The sequence below is a fragment of the Notolabrus celidotus genome, chromosome 22 (assembly GCF_009762535.1).
Source record: "Notolabrus celidotus isolate fNotCel1 chromosome 22, fNotCel1.pri, whole genome shotgun sequence".
In the NCBI taxonomy this organism is placed as follows: Eukaryota; Metazoa; Chordata; class Actinopteri; order Labriformes; family Labridae; genus Notolabrus; species Notolabrus celidotus.
Window position 1 is genome coordinate 26,916,449 of NC_048293.1, and position 25,315 is coordinate 26,941,763.

The following is a 25,315-nucleotide window of genomic DNA, read 5'->3' on the forward strand; positions in this document are numbered from 1 at the left end:
GACAAGTGGTCCCACCTTCAGCAGGTGTTAATTCCAAGGATAGATGCAGGTATAGGACTCCTTATTGGGACTAACGCGCCCAAAGCTATGGAACCATGGCAGGTTATCGCCAGCGTAAATGACGGTCCTTATGCTGTAAGAACAAGGCTAGGCTGGACTGTCAATGGACCTCTTCGGAAAGAAACTTCCAATAGTTCAACAAGCGGGCTGATACAGGTTGCTGCAAATCGTATATCAGTCAGCAGACTAGACACACTTTGGAGTCAACAATTCAAATGTGACTTCCCTGAGTGTGAGCAAGATGAGAAGCTGGAAATGTCAAGGGAAGATCTTCAGTTCCTTGACATGGCCTCACAGTCAGCTAGACTTGTGGATGGACATTACAGCATTGCACTACCACTAAGGAACAAGGATGTGAAGATGCCCAACAACCGTGCAGCAGCTGAGCAACGAACTCTGAACTTAAGGAGGAAGTTTCTAAAGAATCCTACATTCCATTTGGAGTACACAGCCTTCATGAACTGCATGATTGAAAAGGGGTATGCTGTAAAGGTATCTGACAAAGACCTCAGCCGGGAAGATGGTAAAGTTTGGTACCTGCCACACCATGGGGTTCATCACCCCAAGAAGCACAAGCTCAGAGTGGTATTTGACTGCGGAGCATCATACAAAGGCACTTCTCTGAATGATCAGTTGTTACAGGGACCAAATCTGACCAGCACCCTCCTCGGTGTCATCACCAGGTTCAGGCAAGAGGAAGTGGCGGTCATGGCTGATGTGGAAGCCATGTTCCACCAGGTTAAGGTGCCCGACGAAGACTCTGACCTTTTCCGGTTTCTCTGGTGGACATCAGGTGACATAAGTCAGGAGACAGTGGAGTATAAGATGGTGGTTCACTTGTTTGGTGCAACCTCGTCTCCGAGCTGTGCCAGCTTTGCCCTACGCAAATGTGCGGAAGACAACAGAGATCAGTCCAACAGCCAAGCAGTTGACACCGTGCTCAACAACTTCTATGTGGACGACTGTCTTAAATCAGTTCAGTCAGAAGAAGAAGCTGTGCGGCTGTACCACACCATGCGAGCTGTATGCGAAAAGGGAGGATTCAGACTTACCAAATGGATCAGTAACAGCAGAGCCATGCTGTCTGTCATCCCAGAAGAGGAGAAAGCAACAGAAGTTAAAGACCTTGATCTGACTCAAGATGTGCTTCCTACAGAGAGAGCTTTGGGAGTTCACTGGTGTATCCAATCTGACAGCTTCAGGTTCAAGATAATAATGTCAGACAAAGCCCCCACTAGGAGGAACATCTTATCCATTGTGAGCTCTGTGTATGACCCGTTAGGTATCCTGGCACCAGTTTTGCTCCCAGCAAAGAGAATCCTGCAAGAGCTTTGCAGAAGGAAGCTAGGCTGGGACGTCCTAATTCCTGATGACCTCAGTCGTGAGTGGTCTACATGGAAAGCTCAACTCCACCAGTTAAAAGACTTTAGTGTCCCAAGGTGTTTCAAGCCTGCAGGCTTTGGTGAGACAGTATTCCATCAACTCCACCACTTCGCAGATGCTAGTGAAGATGGTTACGGGACAGTTAGCTATTTGCTACAGAAAAACAGCAGCAACAAGGTCCACTGTGCGTTTGTCATGGGGAAAGCCAGAGTGGCTCCGCTGAAGCCCATTACTATCCCACGAATGGAGCTTACCGCAGCAACTATGGCTGCCCGCATGGACAAGGTATTGAAATCTGAACTGCAATTACAACTACAAGAATCAGTTTTCTGGTCTGACAGCACAACTGTGCTGAAGTACATTTGTAACAAAACAAGCAGATTCCGCACTTTTGTCGCTAACCGTGTGGATACCATCCTGAAGATCTCTGAGCCACACCAATGGAGGTATGTTAATACTTCACAGAACCCTGCTGATTACGCATCCAGGGGGCTCAAAGCAGAGAAGTTCATTCAAAGCCACGCTTGGTTACAGGGGCCGGACTTTCTTACCAAGCCCATGGAAGACTGGCCAGAAAATCTAGTTCCTGGAGACCTAACCATGGAGGACCCAGAGGTAAAGAGCTCTGTGGTTTGTGCTACTGTAACAGATGATCCAAGAGATGCAACGATGGAATTCATGCAATACTTTTCGTCCTGGATTCGTCTTAAGAAGGCAGTCGCTTGGATGCTTAAATTCAAGAGCAGTCTGTTGAGCCAGTGTCGAAAGAGAAAGGAGCTGAGTGTTACAAAATCTCCCCTCGAAGTCGTTAAGGAGATGAGGAGTTTCAAGGCAGACCTATTTGGAGCTGACTCCAATACACTCACAGTGGAGAACCTCACAGAAGCGGAGAGGGAAATCGTTCGATTTTGCCAAGGCAAAACGTTTTCCAAAGAGATCTCTGCACTTCAACGGGGTGAAGGCATAAAGAGGAGCAGTAAGCTTTTCAAGCTAAACCCTGTCCAACAAGATGGCATTCTCAGGGTTGGTGGAAGACTCAACAGGGCAGCTTTACCGGAGGAGTCAAAACGGCCGGCAATCCTTGATAAGGATCTTCATGTCACAAAGCTGATCCTCAAAGACATCCATGAGAATTTGGGTCACAGCGGTCGAAATCATGTGCTTTTCAAGTTGCGGACCAAGTATTGGATTCCTGGCGCGAACTCAGCCATAAGGACAATCCTATCCAAGTGTCTTGTCTGTCGACGCTCACATGGAGCTGCAGGACAACAACTGATGGCTGACTTACCTCGAGACAGAGTCCTGCCAGACGACCCTCCATTTACCAACACTGGAGTGGACTACTTCGGCCCATTCGAAGTAAAACGTGGGCGAAGTAAAGTGAAAAGGTACGGCGTTATCTTTACATGTATGACAGTTCGAGCAGTTCATTTAGAGGTAGCGTCCTCACTGGACACAGACTCTTTTCTAAACGCTCTTCGTCGCTTCATGGCCAGAAGAGGCCAGGTTAAAGTTCTCCGCTCTGACAACGGGACCAATTTTGTTGGAGGCCAGCGTGAGCTAAAGAAAGCCATTGAAGAATGGAATGTCTCCAAGATCGAGAACACACTACATCAGAGTGGCATCCAGTGGATGTTCAATCCTCCCACTGGCTCCCACCACGGAGGTGTATGGGAGAGGTTAATCAAGTCTGTAAGGAAGATTTTGAGTGTCACCCTGAAGCAACAGACATTGGATGAAGAGGGCCTACACACTCTTCTATGTGAAGCAGAGGCCATTATCAACAGTCGGCCCATAACAAAGGCTTCCAGTGACCCAAATGATCTGGAGGCTCTTACGCCCAATCACCTTTTGCTTCTGAAGACCAAGCCGTCTTTACCCCCTGGAGTGTTCGACAAACACGACATCTATGCAAGAAGGAGGTGGAAACAGATCCAGTATATGGCGGACATGTTCTGGAAGCGGTGGACCAGAGAATATCTACCGCAGCTGCAAGAACGTCAAAAATGGTGCCATCCATCTCGCAACTTTACCACTGGAGACATTGTGTTGATAGTCGACGATTCAGCACCACGCAACTCCTGGGTTACAGGAAAGGTAATCCAGACAATCCCAGACAAGTCTGGACTGGTTCGACAGGTACGGGTTAAAACCAAAACCAACACTTTGGACAGGCCCATCACGAAGATATGTCTTCTACAGGAAGCTGAGTGAGGTCGTATCCCTCAACCTCAAAGACTGTCATAGAAGACTCTTCCTTGGACAGACTATATCTTTGGCCCAATATGTTCAATTTGTGTGGTAATTGTGTATAGTTTAGGGCACAATTAGGGGCCGGTATGTAAGGGCCAAGTTACGTTTAGGCATATTAAAGGTAAAATAAATAATTAACAATTTTGGGTTTACAGTAAATCTTCATATTTGTGATTTTATTGTATAAGTTAAGTGATAAAATATGTTTGAGTCAGCTAAAAGTAATTTCATTTAATTCATGTGGATATTTTGTAAAGTTAAAAGGCAGAATGGTACTGTTGTCAGCAGTGAGTATGTTACTGTCCCTTTAAGAGAGAGAGCGCTCTTGCGTGTGTCCGTAGGGTGAGACTGGGGCAGACAGTTGAGGATCAATCAAGGACTGAGCCACATGGTTTCTTTACCGTAGTATTACAATATTTTGTTTAGGAAAACTTGACTTTGAACATCCAGTAAGATTGGTTAACAAAACTGTGGATTAAAGGAATTTGTTTTATCAGTTTTACTTCGGAGTCCTGTGGGAGTTTTTTCCTCTTCAAGTGAACGTACACGAGTAATTCCAAGGCTTTTTTGATCTTCAACCCACCACATAATGTATCCTATCGTAATGTATCCTATCGTAATGTATCGTATTGTGATGTAGCGTATCGTAATGTATCCTATCGTAATGTATCGTAGCGTATCGTAATGTATCGTAATGTATCCTATCGTAATGTATCCTATCGTAATGTATCGTAGCGTATCGTAATGTATCCTATCGTAATGTATCGTATCGTAATGTAGCGTATCGTAATGTATCCTATCGTAATGTATCGTAGCGTAATGTATCGTAGCGTATCGTAATGTATCCTATCGTAATGTATCGTATCGTAATGTATCGTAATGTATCGTAATGTATCGTAATGTATCGTAATGTAGCGTATCGTAATGTATCGTATCGTAATGTATCGTATCGTAATGTATCGTAGCGTAATGTATCGTAATGTATCGTATCGTAATGTTTCGTAGCGTATCGTAATGTATCCTATTGTAATGTATCCTATCGTAATGTATCGTAATGTACCGTAATGTACCGTAATGTATCGTATCGTAATGTATCGTAATGTATCGTAATGTATCGTAGCGTAATGTATCGTAATGTATCGTATCGTAATGTTTCGTAGCGTATCGTAATGTATCCTATCGTAATGTATCCTATCGTAATGTATCGTAATGTACCGTAATGCATTGTAATGTATCGTATCTTAATGTATCGTAATGTATCTTAATGTATCGTAATGTATCGTATCGTAATGTATCTTAATGTATCTTAATGTATCGTAATGTATCGTAATGTATCGTAATGTATCGTATCATATGTTTTATCATATCATATATCGTTTCTCACGTACGACCTTATCGTATCGTGTCTTATTGAATCGTATCGTAATGTATCTTATCGTGTTTTATTGTATCATATTGAATCGTATCGTAATGTATCTTATCGTGTTTTATTGTATCATATTGAATCGTAGCGTAATGTAGTGTATAGTGACTTATGCATCGTATTGTGTCTTAGTGCATTGTATTGTAACTACTGTATGTGTCCATTGCCAACATAAACTATAACATCTTTGATATCAGGATCCAGTGATTCTGTAATCATTGATAATATAAAGACACTCATATTTAATATAAAAACAACACCTGATAAAATGAAGGATAGAAAATGTCTCTGAGTGGTAAAGTAAAGAGTTAATATCATGAGAGCCACAACCAGGACTCAAACTGTCCAGAGCTGCATTTTATTTGAAATTAAGATATTGATATTTGGGTCCAGCAATACAATAATTAAACTTCATGAGTCAGGTTCATGATATTTGATACATGGTGTGTTTTTATTGTCCTGAACCAAACTGTGAAGGGTCTAAATGTTTGTCCCCCTGAGTTTAACAGGTGGTGAGGTGAGGTGAGGCAGTGAGAGTGTGAGCTCGTCGGTCAGTTGATCTGATCTGGCAGACAGACGGCTGGTGGAGGCGGTGGGGGAGGAGGAGAGGCCGGGGGTGGGTTGTCGGTCAGCGGGAGCGAGGAGGGTTAGACCTGCCTGAGCTTAATCCTATTTAGAGTTGCCTTAATCATAAGGACACCGCTCTTAGTCAAGGACGGTGATCTTTGCTCTGAGTCCAGACGGCAGCATGTGACTCTGATTGTGTGGAGACGGGGATAGACTCCAGGTAACAGTCTGCACGGCGTTAAGTCACTTAACCTGATGGAATGATGATGGTTAAATAGTTCTATAACCTTTATTTTGATGACTTGAGTTTGTTAATTAGGGAAGCTCTTATATTCCCCTTTTGCAATGCATCATGGGAAAGCAGCTCCAACTCACACATACCTTCAATCTGTACATTTTCAAGTCAAATGTGCTTCATGTCGTCGTTTTTCCTGCATGGAAGTGTTTCAAATTCAAAATATATATGCAGCAGCTCACTCTGTTAAGCTGCACTTAATTATGTAATGCATCAAACACACACACACACACACACACTCTCTCTCACACACACACACACACACACTCTCTCTCACACACACACACACACACACACACACGCACTCAAACCACCAATGTGGTTAAAAGTAAAGAGCATCTGCTCAGTGGGAGTGATCTGTGACTTTCTGCTCTTCCTCTCTGAATGGTTAAATCCCCCCTCCTCTTCTTCACACACACACACACACACACCAGCTGTCCTCTCCTTATGAGCACCGTTAAAGCACTGATACACTCCTGCTCTCACTGTCACACACACACACATGTCCCCAGTAAAAACAGCAGCTTAAAAGCAAACAGGCAGGTTTGTAAACAACACAAATGTAATCACAGAGGATTACAGCGTGTCATGCTCGTCTCTGTCGGCATTAGACGGCACCGCGGACCCGGGGTGGACGGAGGGCCGGGGTCTGCCTGACCTCGCACAAACCTTGAGCGAGATCACACTCACTGTCTGCTGCTAATGCTAATGCTAATCCTCTTAGGTGTGGGAGTGTGAGAGAGCACCTGAGTTTGAAGGTTGGATGTTATGATCAGGGTTCCAACGCGTCCTGGAAAACCTGGAAAGCAGTTGACCAGTTTTCCAGTCCTGGAAAATGGGAGAAAAAGTCAAATGTCCTGGAAAATTATTCCAACATGACTGCGTGCGACCTGACAAGGTTAAAAAAACACATCCCCATTCAACATTTGTGGCCATTTGTGTCATTCAGTTCTATTTAGGTCAATGTATGCACTGATCCTCTGATTATTAATATTTATTTATTTCAGTAAGGCAGCTTCCAGAGTCCTTTGCTGGCTCTTGTGTTTTTTACTTAGCTCATTTAATATTTTTTGAGAAAAGAGAAAGCTGAGATGAGAGTTGGCCATCATTGTTACTTGGTTGCACTAATAAAGTGAAGGGCTGTACAGCTGTGATTGCATTATTCTATAATTAATTTGCCATCATTTTTAAGCATGTAAGAGATGATTTCATGGATAGCCATAGACTGCACGTCTTTCAATGTAGACTTCCACTGAGAGGAACATATTAGACTATTTAGGAACTAAATTAGGAACTCAATTTCGACTGTCATACCAGCTTGATCATCACTGAAAATGTCCTGGCAAATGATCTCTGGAAAAGAGTGAGAACCCTGATGATGTCTGTGCATCTACTTCAGAGAGAACATGCAGCTTTGAGGGATTCACAGACTGAAAATATGAAGTTTTATAAGAAAAATAATAAATTGCTGCAAAAAAATCCCCCAAAAATCAGTAAAAGATTAAGAAAAGGACGAATAAACATCATGAAACATCACTTTAAATAAAAATCTGTTTTAAGACAGCTCTTTGATTTCCTCTCAGAGCATCAACAGATGTCTGTGTCACACAGAGCTCATGTAGAGAAAGGGAGTGGACTGTGGGAATATCTGCTCGCTGGATTTGTTTATGGAAAACAGCGTTTTGAATCTCATTGTGCAGTGAAACAAATTCTCTTTTGTTTGTCTTCTCTGTGTTTACATGTCTGATTGTGTCTGATTGTGATGGAGCACCGCTGGATGCTGTTTGTACGTGTTTAGGTCATGTCGTACGGCGGTGTAAGCCGGCCTCCCTCAGGGTGTTTACGTGTGTAAATATCTCCTTGTGCGACCGTGTTTCTGTTTGTGTATGCGTGATAATTCCATGTGGCAGCGTGGTGTGTCTGTGGGTGTGTGAGTGGCGGAGTGTGAGACGAGAACATGAGGAGAAATGAGATGTTTTTCTCAGTGTGTGTTAACATCCCTCTCTCCTCTGCTCTTCTCTCCTGCAGCTGAGGACTGCCAGCTGCTCGCTCAGATCCCCAAAGTGCGCTGCCTGAGGAACGGCAGGAGAGAGGGTGAGTGTGCGGAGACGAGGGGGGAGACATCATTTTAAATCAAACAGATTGAGCTTACAGTTATTGCATGTGGAGACAGACAGTGGAGGGCATAAGAGGAACACATCATTTATTAGGAAGACCTTTGGATCAGAGGCGACCTTCTGAACATGATGCAATAAAATTCATTAGAACAACATTCAAAAGCATTAAAAAATGAATGAATCCTTCAGTTAATTAATTCAAGTAAGACATAAAAGGTGAACTAGAACAGAAATTGTGTATGAATTTGTGCATTTTCAGCACAGATACTGAAAAGAAGTGTAATTTAAACAGAGCTGCAGCAAAAAATCAACTTTCAGTCAAATAAAATGTGAAAACTGTTAAAAATAAACAGAATCTGAAAGTCTAAGAAGATCACTGAACTGCATTCAAATCAGTAGAGAGCAGTCGTAGAGCTAACTCTCCTAGGTTTCACACTTTTCTCCTCATGAGGTCATAATCATGCATTTAAAGTAAACAGCAGTGAAGGATGAAGTAGATAAGCCCTGTGGAGAGCTGTTTGATTGAAAGGACTCCTCAGTTTGAGACGAGTGACCGGTCTCTGCAAACTGGTGTCCTTATCTCACAGCTATCTGTGCTACCGCAGACTGAACACAACTACTGTACAGGTAGCTGGCAGGATGGTGAAAGCAATTGGCTACACTTCTGCATAGAACCAGCTCATTGCAGAACATAAAGTTTGACGCAGGAAGACCGTTCAAACATTTTTCTCTCTGCAACGTCCCAAAAACAGACTTCATTGGGACTTATATTCTGGATTTTACTGTAAATGAAATAAAAAGCAGACAAAAAGGCTCAAAAAAGGCAAAGTCAAAGTCTTTTTTATTGTCAAATAAACTTCAGTATGCACCAGACATACTGAGGATTTGATATTACGTTTCTCTCTCAGAACCTAGCAATGACAACAACAGATACACATAGGAAAGCTAGAAAAAGATAAGAAGTAAGCTGATAAAAATAATAAAATACAGTTTAAAACAGTGCAAAAACTTTACTATAGTGCAATTTAAAATCAAAGTGATTGTGTGCGTTTCAGTCCTAAGGATGACAGACCTCAGCGATGATTAGGGGGGGGGTTAAACCTACCTGAGGACTCCAACCTCTGTCTCACCTTGGGACTTAGTTTTTTCAGGGAATGCATATCAGTCCTTCAGTCCAAACTTGACTTTTTCCCACAAAACTAAGAATGCAAAAGCTGAAGTATCAACTTTAATGCATTAAAGCAGGAGTCCAGAAATGTATGGATGATGTCATCAAGATATTAACCTTCAGAAAAATCTCTGAAACAACTCAGTGTCACTGAACTGTCCAAAGATAAATGTCCTCCATGGCACCATCAGGTTTTTATGAAAACACAAGCAAACAAACTGAAGATTTAGAAAGTGTTACTTGAAAGTTTCTTCGTCAAAGGTTGTGAGCAGCATTAGATTATGGCTTTTATACCAGACTGTTCTTGTAAACATGGTAAACACAACCCCATTTGAAGGCACCGTATACATTAGAAGTAAACACAAAGTGTAAAAAGGTTCCTGAATGAAGTAACCTCTGAGTCATCTCAGATCCTCGACCTACCAATAAAAAGTTCAGTAACCACAGAGCGTTTTGTTTGGCTGTCTGCAGTAATCCTCCTGCTTACTGGGGATGCTGCCTGTGTTGTTGCTCTCGCTGCAGACTGAAGACTTTGTTTGGGCTTACCAACCACATGCTGACAAAACACAAACATATTGGATCCAGGCTGATAAACCCCGGCCGTCCTCAGAGCTAAAACGAGCTCAAGTTTACTTAAAAATAGTCTCAAACACACCGGGCCGTGTGAAGTCAGTGTTTGTGTTAGCATAAATTTACAGCGCTGCAGAGGCAGCAGGACAAACATGTAAACAAATCGACTTCACATGAAGAGGAAGCTGCTCGGCGTCACATTCAGGATTGATTCGAACATCTGATTTATGTCGGGCAGCTCTTAATGGAGTCACACCTTCAGGCGTCATCGACTTCTCCCGTTTTAATACGTCGAAAAGCTGCAGCCGGAGGTCTCTGAGCGCCGGAGCATGAATAATGAATGGACGAGCGAGAGGCACGAGGAGGCAGGATGCTGCTGTTCCCCCGCCTGATGGATCAGATCTGACCTGTGTTATCCACAGATTCAGATATGTAGAGTTTCCACAGAGTAGTCTGGTGTTTTAATAACGAGTATTACTACTTATTTAAATTATATGAATATTGTCTTTTCATTTTTTCTCAGACACTGTTGATTTATTTAATTTTCAAATCTTTTATATCAGTCTTTGGTAGCATTGTGGAATGTGGTGTTTTCTTCATAAAGGAGCATCTACTCTAAATTCAGGCTGTTTTATTTGTTGCTTAAACTCCTTACTGGAGCTTTAGATCATCATGCAGTCAAATGTGAAGAACCCTGCCCTTACAAAAGGAGAAGGAATTTAGAATCTCTGCAGATGAGAGAGTCTCAGACTCACAATGATAATAATGATGATAACTTTAAAGGTGACATATCATGCAACATGTACTTTTTAATGGTTCTCTCCCTGAAATCTGTGTCCCTGTCTACAAACCCCCTGAAAATGAAGAGAATCCATTCTGCCCCTGTTCTGATTTCTACACCTTTCTGTAAATGTGTGCTGAAACCAGCCGTTTCAGTTTTCAGTGTTTTTCATACGTCACAACGCCATCCGGTCTGTCACGGAGTCAGAGCTCAGAGCTTGTTCAGCCCATAGACTGTATAAAATACAACTCAACCCCTCCTCCGTTTTTCATTCCCTGCACACATGTGTGCTAACAAGGAGCTTAGGAGGGAGGCATGCTAGTTGTAGGCTGTCTTAATAAACACAAAGGTCGGTTTTACTCCCCACGTCTGCAGATTTGAAGATCTAGTGGATGATTTGTATTTATCATGGATAAGTGCTAGCGCTAGTTAGCATAGCTACATAGCTACATGTTGGTAGCTGTGTACCAAGACACACGTCGACATGCTGACAAATAAAACAACAAGAAACACTAAATCTGTGACCAATGGTTCAGAAAGGTCCTGCTGCAGGCGCCTCTCCATCAGGATCAGATTCTGGATCAGATTCAGAGGGTTGAAGTAACGTGATCTCTGAGCAGCCGTGTATATTCAGCCAACATGTAAACATTAGATCAACGTGCTGGACAGCCGAGGCACATCCACTTCCTGAGGGGGCGTGGTCAGAGAGAAAACAGTGTTCTGAGGAGGACTGAAGAAGAGGGCTTTTCAGGCAGACCAAAATCTGATTTCAAAGTGTTTTTTTGAGCATAAACTTTAAAGACATGTTTTGGGGACCTCTTAGACCAATATATGTTGATGAAAAAAGCGTGATATGTCACCTTTAAAGATGTCACTGACTGTGCGTGCCTTGAGGGAGGTCGTTCCAAAGTCGAGGGGATTGATCCCCTTTGGATTTCAGCCTAGACTTTGGAACGACCAAAAATGCCCACCTGAGGATCTGAGGCCGCGAGATGGCCCCTAATTTGTCAGCATTTCTGCAATGTAGTTTGGGACGAGCTTTAAAGGTGGTCAGTAAAATCTTAAAATCTATTATAAAACGCAGAGGAAGCCAGTGGAGAGAAGCGAGGACAGGAGTGATGTGGTGTCGTATGTTAAAACCAGTTAGAAGCTGCTGGACCAGGTGGAGGCGAGAGAGGGATTTCATGGTGATACCGGGGAGGAGGGAGTTGCAGTAGTCTAAACGGTAGAAGATGAGTGCATGAATGCATGCTTTTCTCTTGTTTGAGGAACATGCTCTTTAAACTACAGCACACAAAGATCTGAAATTATTTGCACGCTGTAGTTTAAATAAAATGTCTTCTTGAGCTTTGTCTGAAGTTTAAAATAACAAGCTTTCTGTGTGAAGTAGGAACCACATGAAGGAGGAGGAGAAGTATCAGGAGACTCTGGAACAAACACGTTGTTGGTTTTGCTCTCCTCGTGTGATTTCTTCTTAATAACAAAGATTAAAAGTTGCTCAGCCCCTCAGCTCTGCAAAGACACAAATGTTTCAGCGGGATGGTGTGTGTTCTTCTCTTCTTCTCTTCTTCTGTTCTGCTGGTAATTTATTTCTCTGTGTGTATAAACACAGCGCTGCCTGAGCCAAGCCTCCCGGTGCCAGTTTCTTTTACATTCTGCCTCTGCAGCCTCGCGTTGTGTATGGACTTGTTGTTAAAGGCTCTCTGATCAGCCTCCTCACAAACTGCATTCTCTGAGGAATTTGATTTAAAAACATGTCGACGGTAACCACTCCGTCCCGAGGGGTCGGGTTTCTGCAGAGCAGGAATGAATGCATTGTTTTCACCGCGCTGATGCTGCGAGACGTTCCAAGGAGAAATTGATCCTGTTAATTAAAACATGACCTGCACAAAAAAATCATCTCAAGGCTGCAAAGAAAAGCAGACAAACTCAAATCTTTACCTTAGAGTGAACGTATGTGTTTAACTAACAGTTACCTCTCAGAGTTAGAGCTAATCACTGCGATGGAGACGTATTTTTAATGAAGAGAGACACCTTAAATTACCCGTCCTCCTCCTCACGGCCGTCAGCGTCTCTGCTCTTAACTTGGCCTTCGTTTAAAATAGACTCGACTCGCGGCTCTAAATTAACAGCCTGTTTTCTCACAAACCGTCTCCGTGTGGTTTCGGGGTAAAAATCGAGACACAGCGCGGTCTCGACTTCAGACTAATCCAATTATCAGGTTTCATTTCAAAGAGGCTGCTTGTTTTCAAGAAGCTCTTCCACCTCAAAGTCAAATGTAAATATCACAGAAACACGAGGAGAGGAATGTGTTTAATGAGCAGAGAGAGAGAGAGGTCCTTGAATTTTTAGACGGAGCAGTGAGGCTGATTAAGAAGCTGGAGATGTACGATGCATTTGGAGGCTCACTGGGCTGTTTGTCTTTTGATTCTTGCAGGAAGGTAACTGATGCAACAAAGAAACACTTCCATTTCAAACCTCGAGGATGTTTTAAAGCAGCTTAAAGTCAATCTGAGAGCAGAGAAGTCAAAAAGACAGAAAGAAAGTTTAACGCTGAACATGCTGTGAGTCAGAGAAAGAGAGTTTAGGAGATGTTACAATGTTACAATGTTACAATGTCATTTAGCAGACTCTTTTATCCAAAGCAACGTACATATGAGAACAAGAACAACAGAAGCAAAGATCTAGACAAGAGGAAACAAGATCAGTAAGAGTTACAAAGTGCTTCAAGTCAATTTGGGTGCAGGTACTGCCAAGCAGTGTAAAGGCACAAAGTAAATAAGGAACATCTACAATGAAGCAATCAAACCATTTAAGACCTTCCATTATCATCATCAACAATTAACATCACCACAATAATGACCAAAGTACCAAGTGCTGGGTCACTCCAGACCTGAACACAGAGTCCCAGAGTAGAGCAGGACAGTGAGAGTCAACTGTAAGGCAAGGCAAGGCAGCTTTATTTGTATAGTGCATTTCATACACGAGGGCAACTCAATGTGCTTTACATTAAAACATTAAAAGCATTGGAGACATTCAGACAGGCATAAAAGAACACAATTAAAATGACTAATATAATAAAACAGAAAAGAAAAGGAAAATTAGAAATATATTAAAAATTACATTAAAATTTTAATTTAAAGTGAGTTAAAATAATCTAAGATAGGAAGGCAGTGGCAAATAAGAAAGTCTTAGTCTTTGATTTAAAAGAGGTGAGAGTTGGAGCCGACCTGCAGCTTTCAGGGAGTGTGTTCCAGATATGTGGAGCATAATGACTAAACGCTGCTTCACCATGTTTCCTTCTGACTCTAGGAACTGAAAGCAGACCAGTACCTGATGACCTCAGAGGTCCAGGTGGTTCATAAAGTAGTAGCAGATCAGCCTAAACCATTCAGGTCTTTATAAACCATCAGCAGGATTTTAAAGTCTATTCTCTGACAGACAGGAAGCCAGTGTAGAGATCTAAGAACTGGAGTGATGTGGTCTACTTTGTTGGTCCTTGTTAGGACTCGAGCAGCAGCATTCTGTATGAGCTGCAGCCGTCTGATGGACTTTTTGGGAGTCCTGTAAAGACCCCGTTACAGTAGTCTAGTCTGCTAAAGATAAATGCATGGAGGAGTTTTTCTGCATCCTGCTGAGACATGAGTCCTTTAATCCTTGATATATTCTTAAGGTGATAATAGGCTGACTTTGTAATTGTCTTAATGTGGCTGCTGAAATTAAGGTCTGAGTCTAAGACTACACCAAGGTTTCTGGCTTGGTTTGAACATTTCATCATTGCAAATTGGAGCTGAGCAGTAACCTTTAACCTTTCTTCCTCCAAAAACAATCATTTATGTTTTTTCTTTGTTTAACTGAAGAAAGTTCTGGCTCGTCCAGTCATTGATTTGTTCAATGCATTTACTCAGTGTTTGTATGGGACTATAATCCCCTGGTGATATGGTGATGTAAATGTGTGTGTCATCTGCATAGCTATGGTAACTGTAGCTGGAAGACATGATCTGCCACTGGGGACAACAGTGGAGAACAGTTTAGCTAAGTGCATAGTGCTTCCTAAAGAGCTGGGTCTTTAGCTGTCTTTTGAAAGTTGAGAGGGACTCTGCAGATCGAATGGAGTTGGCCAATTCATTCCACCATTTAGGGGCAACAGAAGAGAAGAGTCCAGCTAGTGATTTTGAGGCCTTGTGTGCTGGAAGCACTAGGCGCTTTTCAGAGGCTGAGTGTAGCGGGCGAGAAGGGCAGTAGACCTGGATGAGAGGTTCCAGGTAAACTGGAGCGGTTTTGGTGACTGCTTTGTAAGTCATGATTAGAGTTTTGTATCTGATGCGAAACTCTAATCATGACTTACAAAGCAGTAACCAAAACCTCCTCCAGTTTACCTGGAACCCCAGATGTCTAATACATTTTATTTATAGGCGCTTTTCTGGACACTCAAGGTCACCTTACAGCATACCAACAGTAAATAAATACATAAATACAACAGAATAATAATGCAATACTAGAAAAATGAAAGTGAAGTCATTCCAGTCCCATAGAGACAGATTAAAACGGATAGGCTTGGTGGAGAAGGTGAGTTTTGAGGCGGGATTTAAAGGTGGTGGGAGAAGTGGAATTTTGTACTTCCTGGGGTGAGAGAGTTCCAGAGGCGGGATTTTGAACCAGTTGAAGTTTACAGATGGATTTGTCTGGTAAACCAAAAAGAAGGGAGGTGCAATAGTCTAGGCAGGAGGTGACCAGGGTGTGAACTAGTACTGTATCTCCTGCAGAGGAGGAACAGAGACTCAGAGGAGCAGCCATGTGGATAAACTGTCCTCACCTCTGCAGCTAACTCCCTCACTTCTACCTGCAGCAACAAGATGATACCTGGGTGCTTGTAGCTGTTGCTTTTTGTTGGAAATCAGAGGGAATCATATCAAAAATAGAGAAAGTGAAGGCAGAGAGGTTGGGTGCATTCATCAACATGAAGGGAAGTTTTCTTCTTGTTGAAACAGACTCATGTTGAAAAGATGAGGTTCCTCTGCTCTAAAGAGAAGGATGACCTTCTGTTTCTCCCTCACTTCAACATTTAAGCTCCACTGATAAGTTACGTAACCTCCAACATGACCGGTCATGTCCCCAAACACTGATAGAGTCACCGCTCTCCTGCCGGGACATCACCAGCATATCATGTGGGCATCTCCCTTCACCTCCCCGCCTAACAGTTAGCAGCGTACCAGAACCACCCACCTCTGTCCCCGCTCTCAAACACAGTCTCTAAAGGAAAAGAAAAAACAGAGAGGAGGATGTGGAGAGGTGTTAAAAGAGGACAGGAGAGGCAGAACCAGGATGTGACTCTGTTGTAATGAATCCAGGTTAAGACCCACAGTAGGAGCACAACATGGAGGCAAGGATGAAGTCTTGAAAACAGGGTTTTAATGAGAGGACTTGCAGGAAGAGTTCAGGTTTGCAGGGTGCATTATGTGGCTGGCTGTGGTTCTGGAGCCGGGCGTTTGGTTCTTGAAAAGTTGCTTGGAGATCTGGTCACAGGGAGAGACAAGGTTAGTTTGGTTCAGGGGAAAATAGCAGTTCAAAAAACACATTTCAAGAGGGCCTGAGTACCAGGCTTGGTAAACGGACGATCTGGTGACGAGGAGGACTGAGCCGGGTTTAAGTACTGCAGACAGAGTGGATGGCTTTATAGTAGATTAGCAGCAGGTGAGTTGAGTCCATCCTCATCTCCAGGTGAGCAGACAAACAAGACAAACACACAGGGAGAGGGAAACAGAAGAACAGGGAGGGAAGGAGACTAGGAACCTCACAGATACCTGTTCAGGCTGGAGCTCATCCTCCTCTTCTTCTCCATTTTTATGAGAGAAGAGAGAAAGAGATGCAAGAGAGAGGACAAGGAAGAAGGCAGGGTGAGGAGCTGTAGGGTTTGGGTTGTACTCTTCTGAAGGTTAGAGTTCGACGACTTCTTTAGGATGCTTTCAGAACGAATTAAAAACATCAGAACGTTCAGAATTGGCGACATGGTGGGGCTGAAAGTTTGAGGGCGGCCGTGACAATGACAGAGCGGAGGCAGAGAGCAGAAGTCCTGCAGCTGATGTAGACTGAATCAGGAGGATACAGGATATGTACATCAGGTGGTTGTGAAATGATGCACGCCAAATGTGAAGTCAGAGCAGCACGAGATGCGTGCCTGGACGAGCTCACAGGTGTTCGTTTCTGTCAGTGGAGTCTGGTGGCTTTGAGGAATATGATGCAACAGAGCCGGTCCAAAGAAATGCATCCGTCCTAAACAAGGAGGTCCATCTTTGCAGGGATGCTTTCCAAAATGAGGTCTAAAAGAGGCCGAATTGACCTTTAATGAATCCTCCAAGAGTCTTCTTTGTGACATTTTGATCACCAGCTGTCCTCAAACATCACCAAGCATCATAATGTTTGAGATATTTGACATGTTTCAGTCTCCTTCAGTGTCCTCTCCTCCGTCTTCCCCCCTCAGGTCTGATCCGGTCACGTGTGCGAGGAGCCAACACGGCCTCGGCCTCCATCTTGACCTTCTTGGACAGCCACTGCGAGGTCAACGCTGATTGGCTGCAGCCGATGATCCAGAGGGTGAAGGAGGTACGAACTCAAGGACTCACACCCTGCAATCAGACACTTTATAAACCCTGCAACACACTCATTTAAACACACACACACACGTTCATACATTTTGAAGGGGGTGCAGTTTTTTGACGTGCTCTTTGGGGGATTTTCCCTCCCTTCATGCTGGATTTTATTGGCTGTGATGTAATATGTTGGCATTGAGTGTCGTTGAATAAACCCTCAGTATTCTCAGAGTTAAAGTCTGACCAGATGTCGTACTCCACTTGGCTGCGGATGGAAACAGAAACAGTATGGTTCCTTTTTCCTCTCGGTCCGCTCCTCGGGGGTTTCTCCGTATTAGCAGGTCTGTTTTGTGTTGCTGCGCTGGTTGGTGTTGTTCACGGTGACAGCATTAGCTCCGGCCCCAGGCGGCGTGCTGGGCTCTTTTTTGATTATTTTAATACGGTGGGAAGATTCTCCACATTCACCACAGCTGTAATTAAATTAAGCAGCCCACCAGGGACTCTAAGATCACATCCACGCATGAATGTGTCTCAATTTAAAGCCTGAACAGGAGGAAATGCAAATCCAACATTATCGTTTACTTCACCGGGATCACCACAGGAATATTCAACTGAGTGCTTCTATGTGTCGATTTCACAAAGTCACACGCACAGAATTTTAACACATGATTAAGAGACGTGGAAGGTGTGCTCCTGCAGGAACATAAGCGTCTGTTAATTTGATTGAGAGTGCAGCAGCTGTGGAAATAGACCTTCATCACACTCGTAATGAGCTGTTCGCTGGCTCCCCTCCCTCCCCTGACGTTATTACAAACCTGCAACCGAGCTCAGACCGGCACAGCTGCTGCACCAGATCTGCTGCCATCATCTAGAACCAGCGACATTCCCTCTGACTCTGCAGGAGGACCTGTTTCAGGTCTGACACTCAGACTGAGCCGGCTCCAGTGTGAAACATTGTTCATCTGCTCACTTCACTTTGAGGAAGAGCTGCAGCTGTCTCACCTACCAGACTCCTTTAAGTCAGACTTTACGTAGACTGTATTCAGAAACTATTTTCCAACTCATCTACGTTCCCCTCTTTCTCCACATTCTATCAATGAATCAAACATATTTCTGCAACCTTTAATCAAAGAAAAGGTTCAACTTTTTTCCCAAACATGCATATTTTCTGTCTTGTTGAGGGATAAATGAGCAGATTGTCACCTCTCTCCTGTCTGTGCATCAAATAAGAAGCTAAAAACCAACAGCTGGTTAGCTTAGCTTAGCATAAAGACTGTAAGGAAGTAAAATAGCTAGCCTAGCTTTGTCATAAAGGGACAAAATCTGCTTACGATGGCAGTTCCATCTGCAAATAGCCTTCAATCATTCACCATATAGAAGTATGGACGACACGCCTCCTTCTTCTTCCAGTGTAAGAAGTGAAGCCAAAATACAACCTCATTGGGTGCTGAAATATGATGCTGATGGAGTCAAAACAATCCATGATTTACAGCTGAAGAACTTTATTATCTCGGTTTGGTGTCTTTGAAAACTCTTTTCTTTTCTGCTTTATTGTAGTTACTGTCTCTTTAAATCCTTCCCTATGAAACCCACTTTATTCGAATTGGCCAGCTCTTCAGAAGCCTCCTCCGCTGTTTCCATGCCAAAAAAAAAAGAGACAAATTATGAAATAAGGCTGTATGTGTTGGACGCCAAATCTGACCCAGAAAGTTTGGATAGAGACAAAATGAATCCCCAGCAAGTGTTCCGTTTACTTCCCTATGGGTGAAATATGGACGACACGACTCCATTTTCTTCCAGTGTAAGAAGTGAGGCCAAAATATAACCTCATTAGGCGCTGACTTATAATGATTGTGGAGCCAAAATAATCCGTATTAGCTTCACGTGATTAACAGCAGAAAAAACTCTTTATGATCTCAGCCTGGTGTCTTTGAAAACTGCTTCTTTCTTTTCTGCTTTATTTTTGTTACTGTCTCTTTAAATCCCCCTTAACAAGCCCCCTTTCTTCAGAAGCCTCCTCCACTGTTGCCATGCTGTTTTACTGTATAAAATGACAAATTATGAAAAAGGTTTTGGGCTCCAAATCTGACCCAGAAAATTTTGAGAGAGACAAAATAGTTTACTGCCCACTTTTAAAGAGATTCGCCAATCTGTGATGTCACAAGTTGCGCTAGTCTCGTGTCCCTCCCCTCATCCTGGGATTACCTCAGCACATGTTGATATTAGATACACACAGAGGTGGGGATAAGAAGACATGGGTGAGGCACTTTGGGGTAATCAGGGGAAACAAAGGGGAACAGGAAGTCATCGACCTGAAATAAGAGAGTATCAAAATAAAACAGGAAATAAAACAACTAATCTGGAACCTTAAGAAAGACACTCTATCTCCAATATTGTTGTTCAAAAGAAGAATATCTTTATTAAAAGCTTATAAAGTGAGCACCTCTCTCTGCTGAAGGTCACTGAGGCCGTTTGTTCAGATGAAAACAAACTTATTCAAACCTCTTCATGCACCAAACCTGATATTCAAACCACATATTCAGAAGTCTGAACCCGACAAACTCCCCTTAATGTTTTATTCAGCAGACTCTGCTCTCCCAGAGTTTATGCCCATCGTTTATACACTCACTCACAGCGCGTATGAGACTCCACACACTCATCCTCCGAGCTCCCGGCAGCTGTGACTCATCCAGCTTGCATTACAATCTCTCAGTCTGGTGTTCATGAGAGCGCCGGGCTCAGTGATAATTCACCAGCTCGTCTGCCTGGCTGCACCCGCTCTCCCGTCCCGGATTCATTCGTCTACCAGAAAACCTCAATCCTGGGCTCGTGAGGCGGGTAGACAGCTGCGGACGGAGAAGATTGTTCACTTCTTGGAACAGCTTGAATTCAAGTGTGCAGATGTTGTCACGAGACGCTGCAGCAGGAATGGCGGCTTGTCAACTTCTAGTATTTAGTTGGTCCTGCTTTGTCATCACTTTGTCGTCTTCGTTCTCGTTTTCTGATCACAAATCGAGTGCTGACCGTCTCTTGAGGTTTTATAGATTCAGACTAACCCTGACACCTCAAGAGCGAGGGGGAGGTTCCTCTGGATTAATGTAATGATGTTCCTGTCACAGGGTGGCCCGCATGAATCATACCAATCAATGGCAAACATATTGATCTGCTTTATTCAATATTTAAGATGTTTTTATCCGTGCAGCTCGTGTCCTTCACGATGCTTCTTCCCTTCACGGTCACATTTTTGCAGGATGATTTTTCTGCAGCATGCCCGGAGGCCTCCCGTTATCAGGATGTCCATCCCTCTCAGTCTGGTGAACACTGTTATCTCTGAACACCTGGAGGGAGTCGATTCAAATTCAGCTCAGATTTCTTTGAGAGCTGTGCTAAAAGTTCAAATAACAAGGCTGAAACATCCTGAACTCTACCTTATCATTCAGTTAATATCAACTGAGTATATTAAAGTTTACTGCACATGCTCAAAGCAAGTCATCAGTGTTGTAAGTTTGCACTTTTAGCAGGATCTTGTTGACTTTAATGAAGTTTATTCACCTTTAAGAACACACGGCTCTCTGCCATGTTCAGCCTGTCAGCAAGAAAGCATTCATGTAAACCTCGGAGGGATTTTCTTCTGATTTGGCAGAACCATCTCTCTCTCTCTCTCTCTCTCTCTCTCTCTCTCTCTCTCTCTCTCTCTCTCACTTGGGTGATCTGATTAGAATTTTCCTGTAAGGTCAAAGTTCGCAGTGATCTCTCTCAAAGCTGCTTCTGGCCGGAAGTCAAGAATTCATACTCTATTGAAACTCAGAAACACAAAAATATCCAACAACGCCTGAAATAGTGAACTGCTGAGTATTCTTTCTGAAACATTCAAAGGTCAGCTTCACAAAAACTGTCTTCTGGTGCTTATTCTTTCTTTCTGAAGAAGAAGTTTTCCAGAAACAAGTTGAGGGAGAATCTTTAAATCAGGATGAACGTCCACTCTGACTTCAGGATGGGTGGATTAGATTTTGGTGAATGATCACCATTCCCTCAAATCCTTCTCAGTCTGATGATAAGATAAGATAAGATACTCCTTTACTCGTCCCACAACGGGGAAATTCATGGAGCAAACAAGAAGGTGTACGGTACAAGAATTTCAACAAGAATATATATAGAAAAGAAATGTTCATCAGAGACGACAGCTTGTCCATAATTCTCCTGTCAGCCACCACCTCCACAGGGTCCAGGACTGAGCTGGCCTTCTTCACCAGTTAGTTCAGTCTTGCTCTCCTGTATCCTGTCCGCCCATGAAAACGATATCTCAAAGACTCCTAGTGGAAGTTTTATGTAACTGGGTTTGTCGTCGTTTTTTGTACCATCCAAGAGGACTCTGTTTCCAGACTGTAAGTGGACCTCAGACCTGGTCTGCTGACGTTCTAGTCTGCAGAGAAACAGACATTTTCCTGAGTATTTCATGCTGCATCCAGCTCACTGTGTAGGAATTTTATAAAGGGGCTGTCAGGGAAAGTCTAGCAAAGTCAAGGTTAACACAGGACTTCCACCAGATCCTTGTCCAGTCCGTATCCGTGCTCTCTTGTCCATCAACACCCACCGGTTGCGTTTTCAGGACCGCCAGACAGCTGGAGTCATGTGACCGAGGTTTTCACCTGTAATTACTGAATCAAGGATCCTCCTCCTCCTCCTCCTCTCCTCATCCATGTTGTCTTTCTGGTCCTCTGAAAACCTCTGACCTGTTGACTCCAGGCCTGGCTCCGCTCATCATGACTTTGGTTTGTTGTTGTAGTTAAGTGAAATACGATCTGGTGATAACACAGAGTCTTTTATTCTGAAAATTAACCGGATGTTTCCATTTTGTTTTGGTGAAACCTGACTTCCTGTCCCGCTCCATCTGCTCTGTTGAGATTGATGCGTCGTGCTCCAGCATCCGGCACAAATAGAAGTCTTGTGCCGGAACGCAATGGAGCGGATCCAGTGGAAGTTAACACATTGACTAGAATAGAAACCTATCAGATCACATGCTGTGACGGATTGGAGACGGACCGGACACGGCTGTTTGCGTTCACACATGCAGCTCACCCTGAAAAAATTGGGGAAGTTTTGAGGAGTGTGTGAAAACAGCTAGAGAGAGAAGTTTCCTGCTGTGAAGTATTCTCATGCATCCTCTCCTGCTGTGTATATATACCATTGATTCATTTTCAGGGTAACATATTCTTACAGAAACCCCAGGATGCAGTTGTTTCCCCCGCCTCTGCCTCTCTGTGGGAAACACTGATGGATGTAAATTGCAGCTTCACTGGTCGGCGAAGGCAAACATCCCCGAGGCGCATTATCTGCCATCTTCCCCTTTATGAAGTCTGATCTGCACCACGTTCAGGGAAAGATCTCCTCATGGTGTATGAGCCATAAGCATGCATGGAAAAGAAATGATTCAGTGATTTCATGCAGACAGTGTGTCCTCTGTTAGTCTCTTACTCAGACACTGATGTGACATTTCTGGGCGATGAAGCAGAGGAAAAGAGATCTGCACACGTCAAAGAGCATCTCCAAGCCGTGAAATTCAGTGTGCACACGACACATTTTCACTTACGGAGGGGTTTCTATTCAGTCCTGCAGTTTTTATCTGCTCTGCTCTTTCTGTTTCCTTCATGATGTAAATCAGTTCACTTTTCACACGTCCACAGAGAGCAGAAGAAGAAGAGGGAGTCTTTTATGGGCAACATTAATGCAGACGGATGTAAAAGGAGAGGAATCACAGCTTTCTGACGCGGTTATAAATCCAGACACAGAGAGAGTTTAAAGCTCAGAGATCATCACTGACATCCATCTTTGAAATGCAGCCTCTTCCAAATGAAGAGGGTTAATTCAAATCTCAATAACTGATCATGAAAAGCTGTCCAGAGAGCATCACTTTTTAAAAACTGCTCTCCCGCAGAGTGTTGTTTCACACCCGCTCACTCAGTCGCAGCACAGTTCACTCAGGTTCAGCCTGCGAGCGGAGACAAGAGGGACGGCTCTGATTGGAAACAGTCATTTAGTTTGTCCCCTGTGCTAAGCTGCCCCGATACACACACTAACACACACACACACTCACAGATACACTAACACACACATGCAGATGCCTCATGGGCAAACAGCAGTGTTGGCGTGGATCCACATCCAGAGACAGATGCAGATAACACTCTCTCTCTCTCTCACACACACACACACGCACACACACTATCAGTGATCAACATTTCTCGACCCCCTCTGTGTTTGTTTTATGGGTCACGTTACATCTGCTGCAGGAGATCGTTAAACAGCTCAGAGTTTATTTTTCATGACTTTATTGTAAACCGTAAGAAGATTCAGATTCACAATCATCGCTGCCTTTTTCTGCAGAGTGAAAACAGTCATGATGGCGTGGGAACGCCATGAGAGAGAGAAAGAGGGGAAGTGTGTGGAAAGAGAGAGTGCTGACTAAGATGGTAGATAAATACCTAAAGGTTAAATACATTTTAAAAACACACAGAAAAGGGCCGCCCAATGGTTTATGTGTGCACCCCATGTACAGATAGTCCTTGTTGCAGCAATCACTGTTTGACTCCCAGCCAAGACCCTCTGCTGAATGTCATTCCCCTGCTCTCTACTCCTCATGTTGCATGTCTCTCTGCAGCTGTCCTGTCTAATAAAGACAAAAAAATCCCCCAAAATAATTTGAAAAAAGAAATATATACCGATGTAATTTGATAAATTATTTGTAACATATAAAATACTGAAAACTAATAAAATTAAAAAATAAAACACATTTTTAATGGCAAAATATGAGAGTTTTGGCTTCGCTACGGACTAGTCCTTTAAACAAAAATGTGTATTCTTAGATATATTGCACCACCAAGGCAGGAAGCCTCTCCTGATTCCATTTTTTATGTTAATTTTTGGGCTTTTATGCCTTTAATTTAGAGATAGGCGGTGGATAGAGTCGAAACTGGGAAGAGAACCAAACCTGAGCCATCGACCTCGAGGACAATCACCTCTGTACTCGGGTTGCATGATTAAATCGCTTAGCCAAACCGGCGCTCCTCCTCTGAGAAGAAATGTCCGCCAGAGAAAGTTGGGACATCACTTAGGGGACACCAAATATAAAGCCAGATGTTTGCTTGTTGGTGCTTTAAGGCTGAGACTTCTACCGTTCAAATTATGAGCGTCACGAGGATTACAATTGTTTTGGCGAATTGACAAAAAACATCAAACTTTGACCTCGAGTCACAGCTACACCCTTCGATGAACTCTCAAGCTTTTAATAACTTTTACTCTTCAAGATGATGACAACATGATGTTTAAATTTAGCGAGGATCGGATGAACACCCTAGGAGGAGATGGACTCTGTAAATGGCTAAAAAACATTTTATTTTGAAAATCAACCCAAATGGCGGACTTCCTGTTTGGTTGACACCATAACACCAAGAGACTTTTTTGTAGGGTTGGACATGATGCATCTACCTGCCAAATTTCATGCATCTAGGTAGAACTCACTCCAGGGGCTGAATTTTTTTATATTACAAGGGGGCGCTGTAGAGCAGTTTCACCATAGTCGTGCATAAGAGATCTACTCTGTGAAACTTTGCACCACTTATAATGCATCTGTAACGTTTGGTGAGTGTTAGGGAATGTTGGCAGAGAGAAACTAAGAAAGAAAGATGAAAGTTAAAATGTTAAAATGTATATTAAGTTCTGTATCTGTCCTTCTCCTCCCATGCAGGATCATACGCGAGTGGTCAGCCCCATCATAGACGTCATCAGCCTGGATAACTTCGCCTACTTGGCTGCCTCGGCTGACTTGAGAGGAGGTGAGGACACGAAGCACACAAATCACACACAGTAACAGCTGCAAGCAAGCAAGCACACAGCTGCAGAGAAGGAAAACCCCTGTTTCGAAACAAACATCAAAATCCATCATCATCATCCGGATCAGTTCAAACCCCATGATAGCAATTCATCAACAGATTAAAGTCAGTTCAGAAGTCAAGTTTGAGAAGATGCAAAGTTTTCATGCAATAACTGTGAGTTTAAATAAAACACTTCCTGCGTTGATGAGGATGAAATCAGACAGGACCTCTTAAACGTCT

At 43.3% G+C, this 25,315-nt stretch overlaps 1 protein-coding gene across 1 annotated transcript in view; it reads left to right on the plus strand.

Annotated features, from left to right (window-relative positions):
• The window catches only part of galnt16 (UDP-N-acetyl-alpha-D-galactosamine:polypeptide N-acetylgalactosaminyltransferase 16), a 69,821-nt gene that overhangs the window by 27,341 nt on the left and 17,165 nt on the right, over positions 1–25,315 (plus strand). Inside the window, exons 5-7 of the mRNA XM_034674342.1 lie at positions 8,010–8,075; positions 17,099–17,220; positions 24,949–25,036. Of these exons, the coding sequence (XP_034530233.1) occupies positions 8,010–8,075; positions 17,099–17,220; positions 24,949–25,036 (276 nt within the window). The remainder of the gene's footprint in view (positions 1–8,009; positions 8,076–17,098; positions 17,221–24,948; positions 25,037–25,315) is intronic.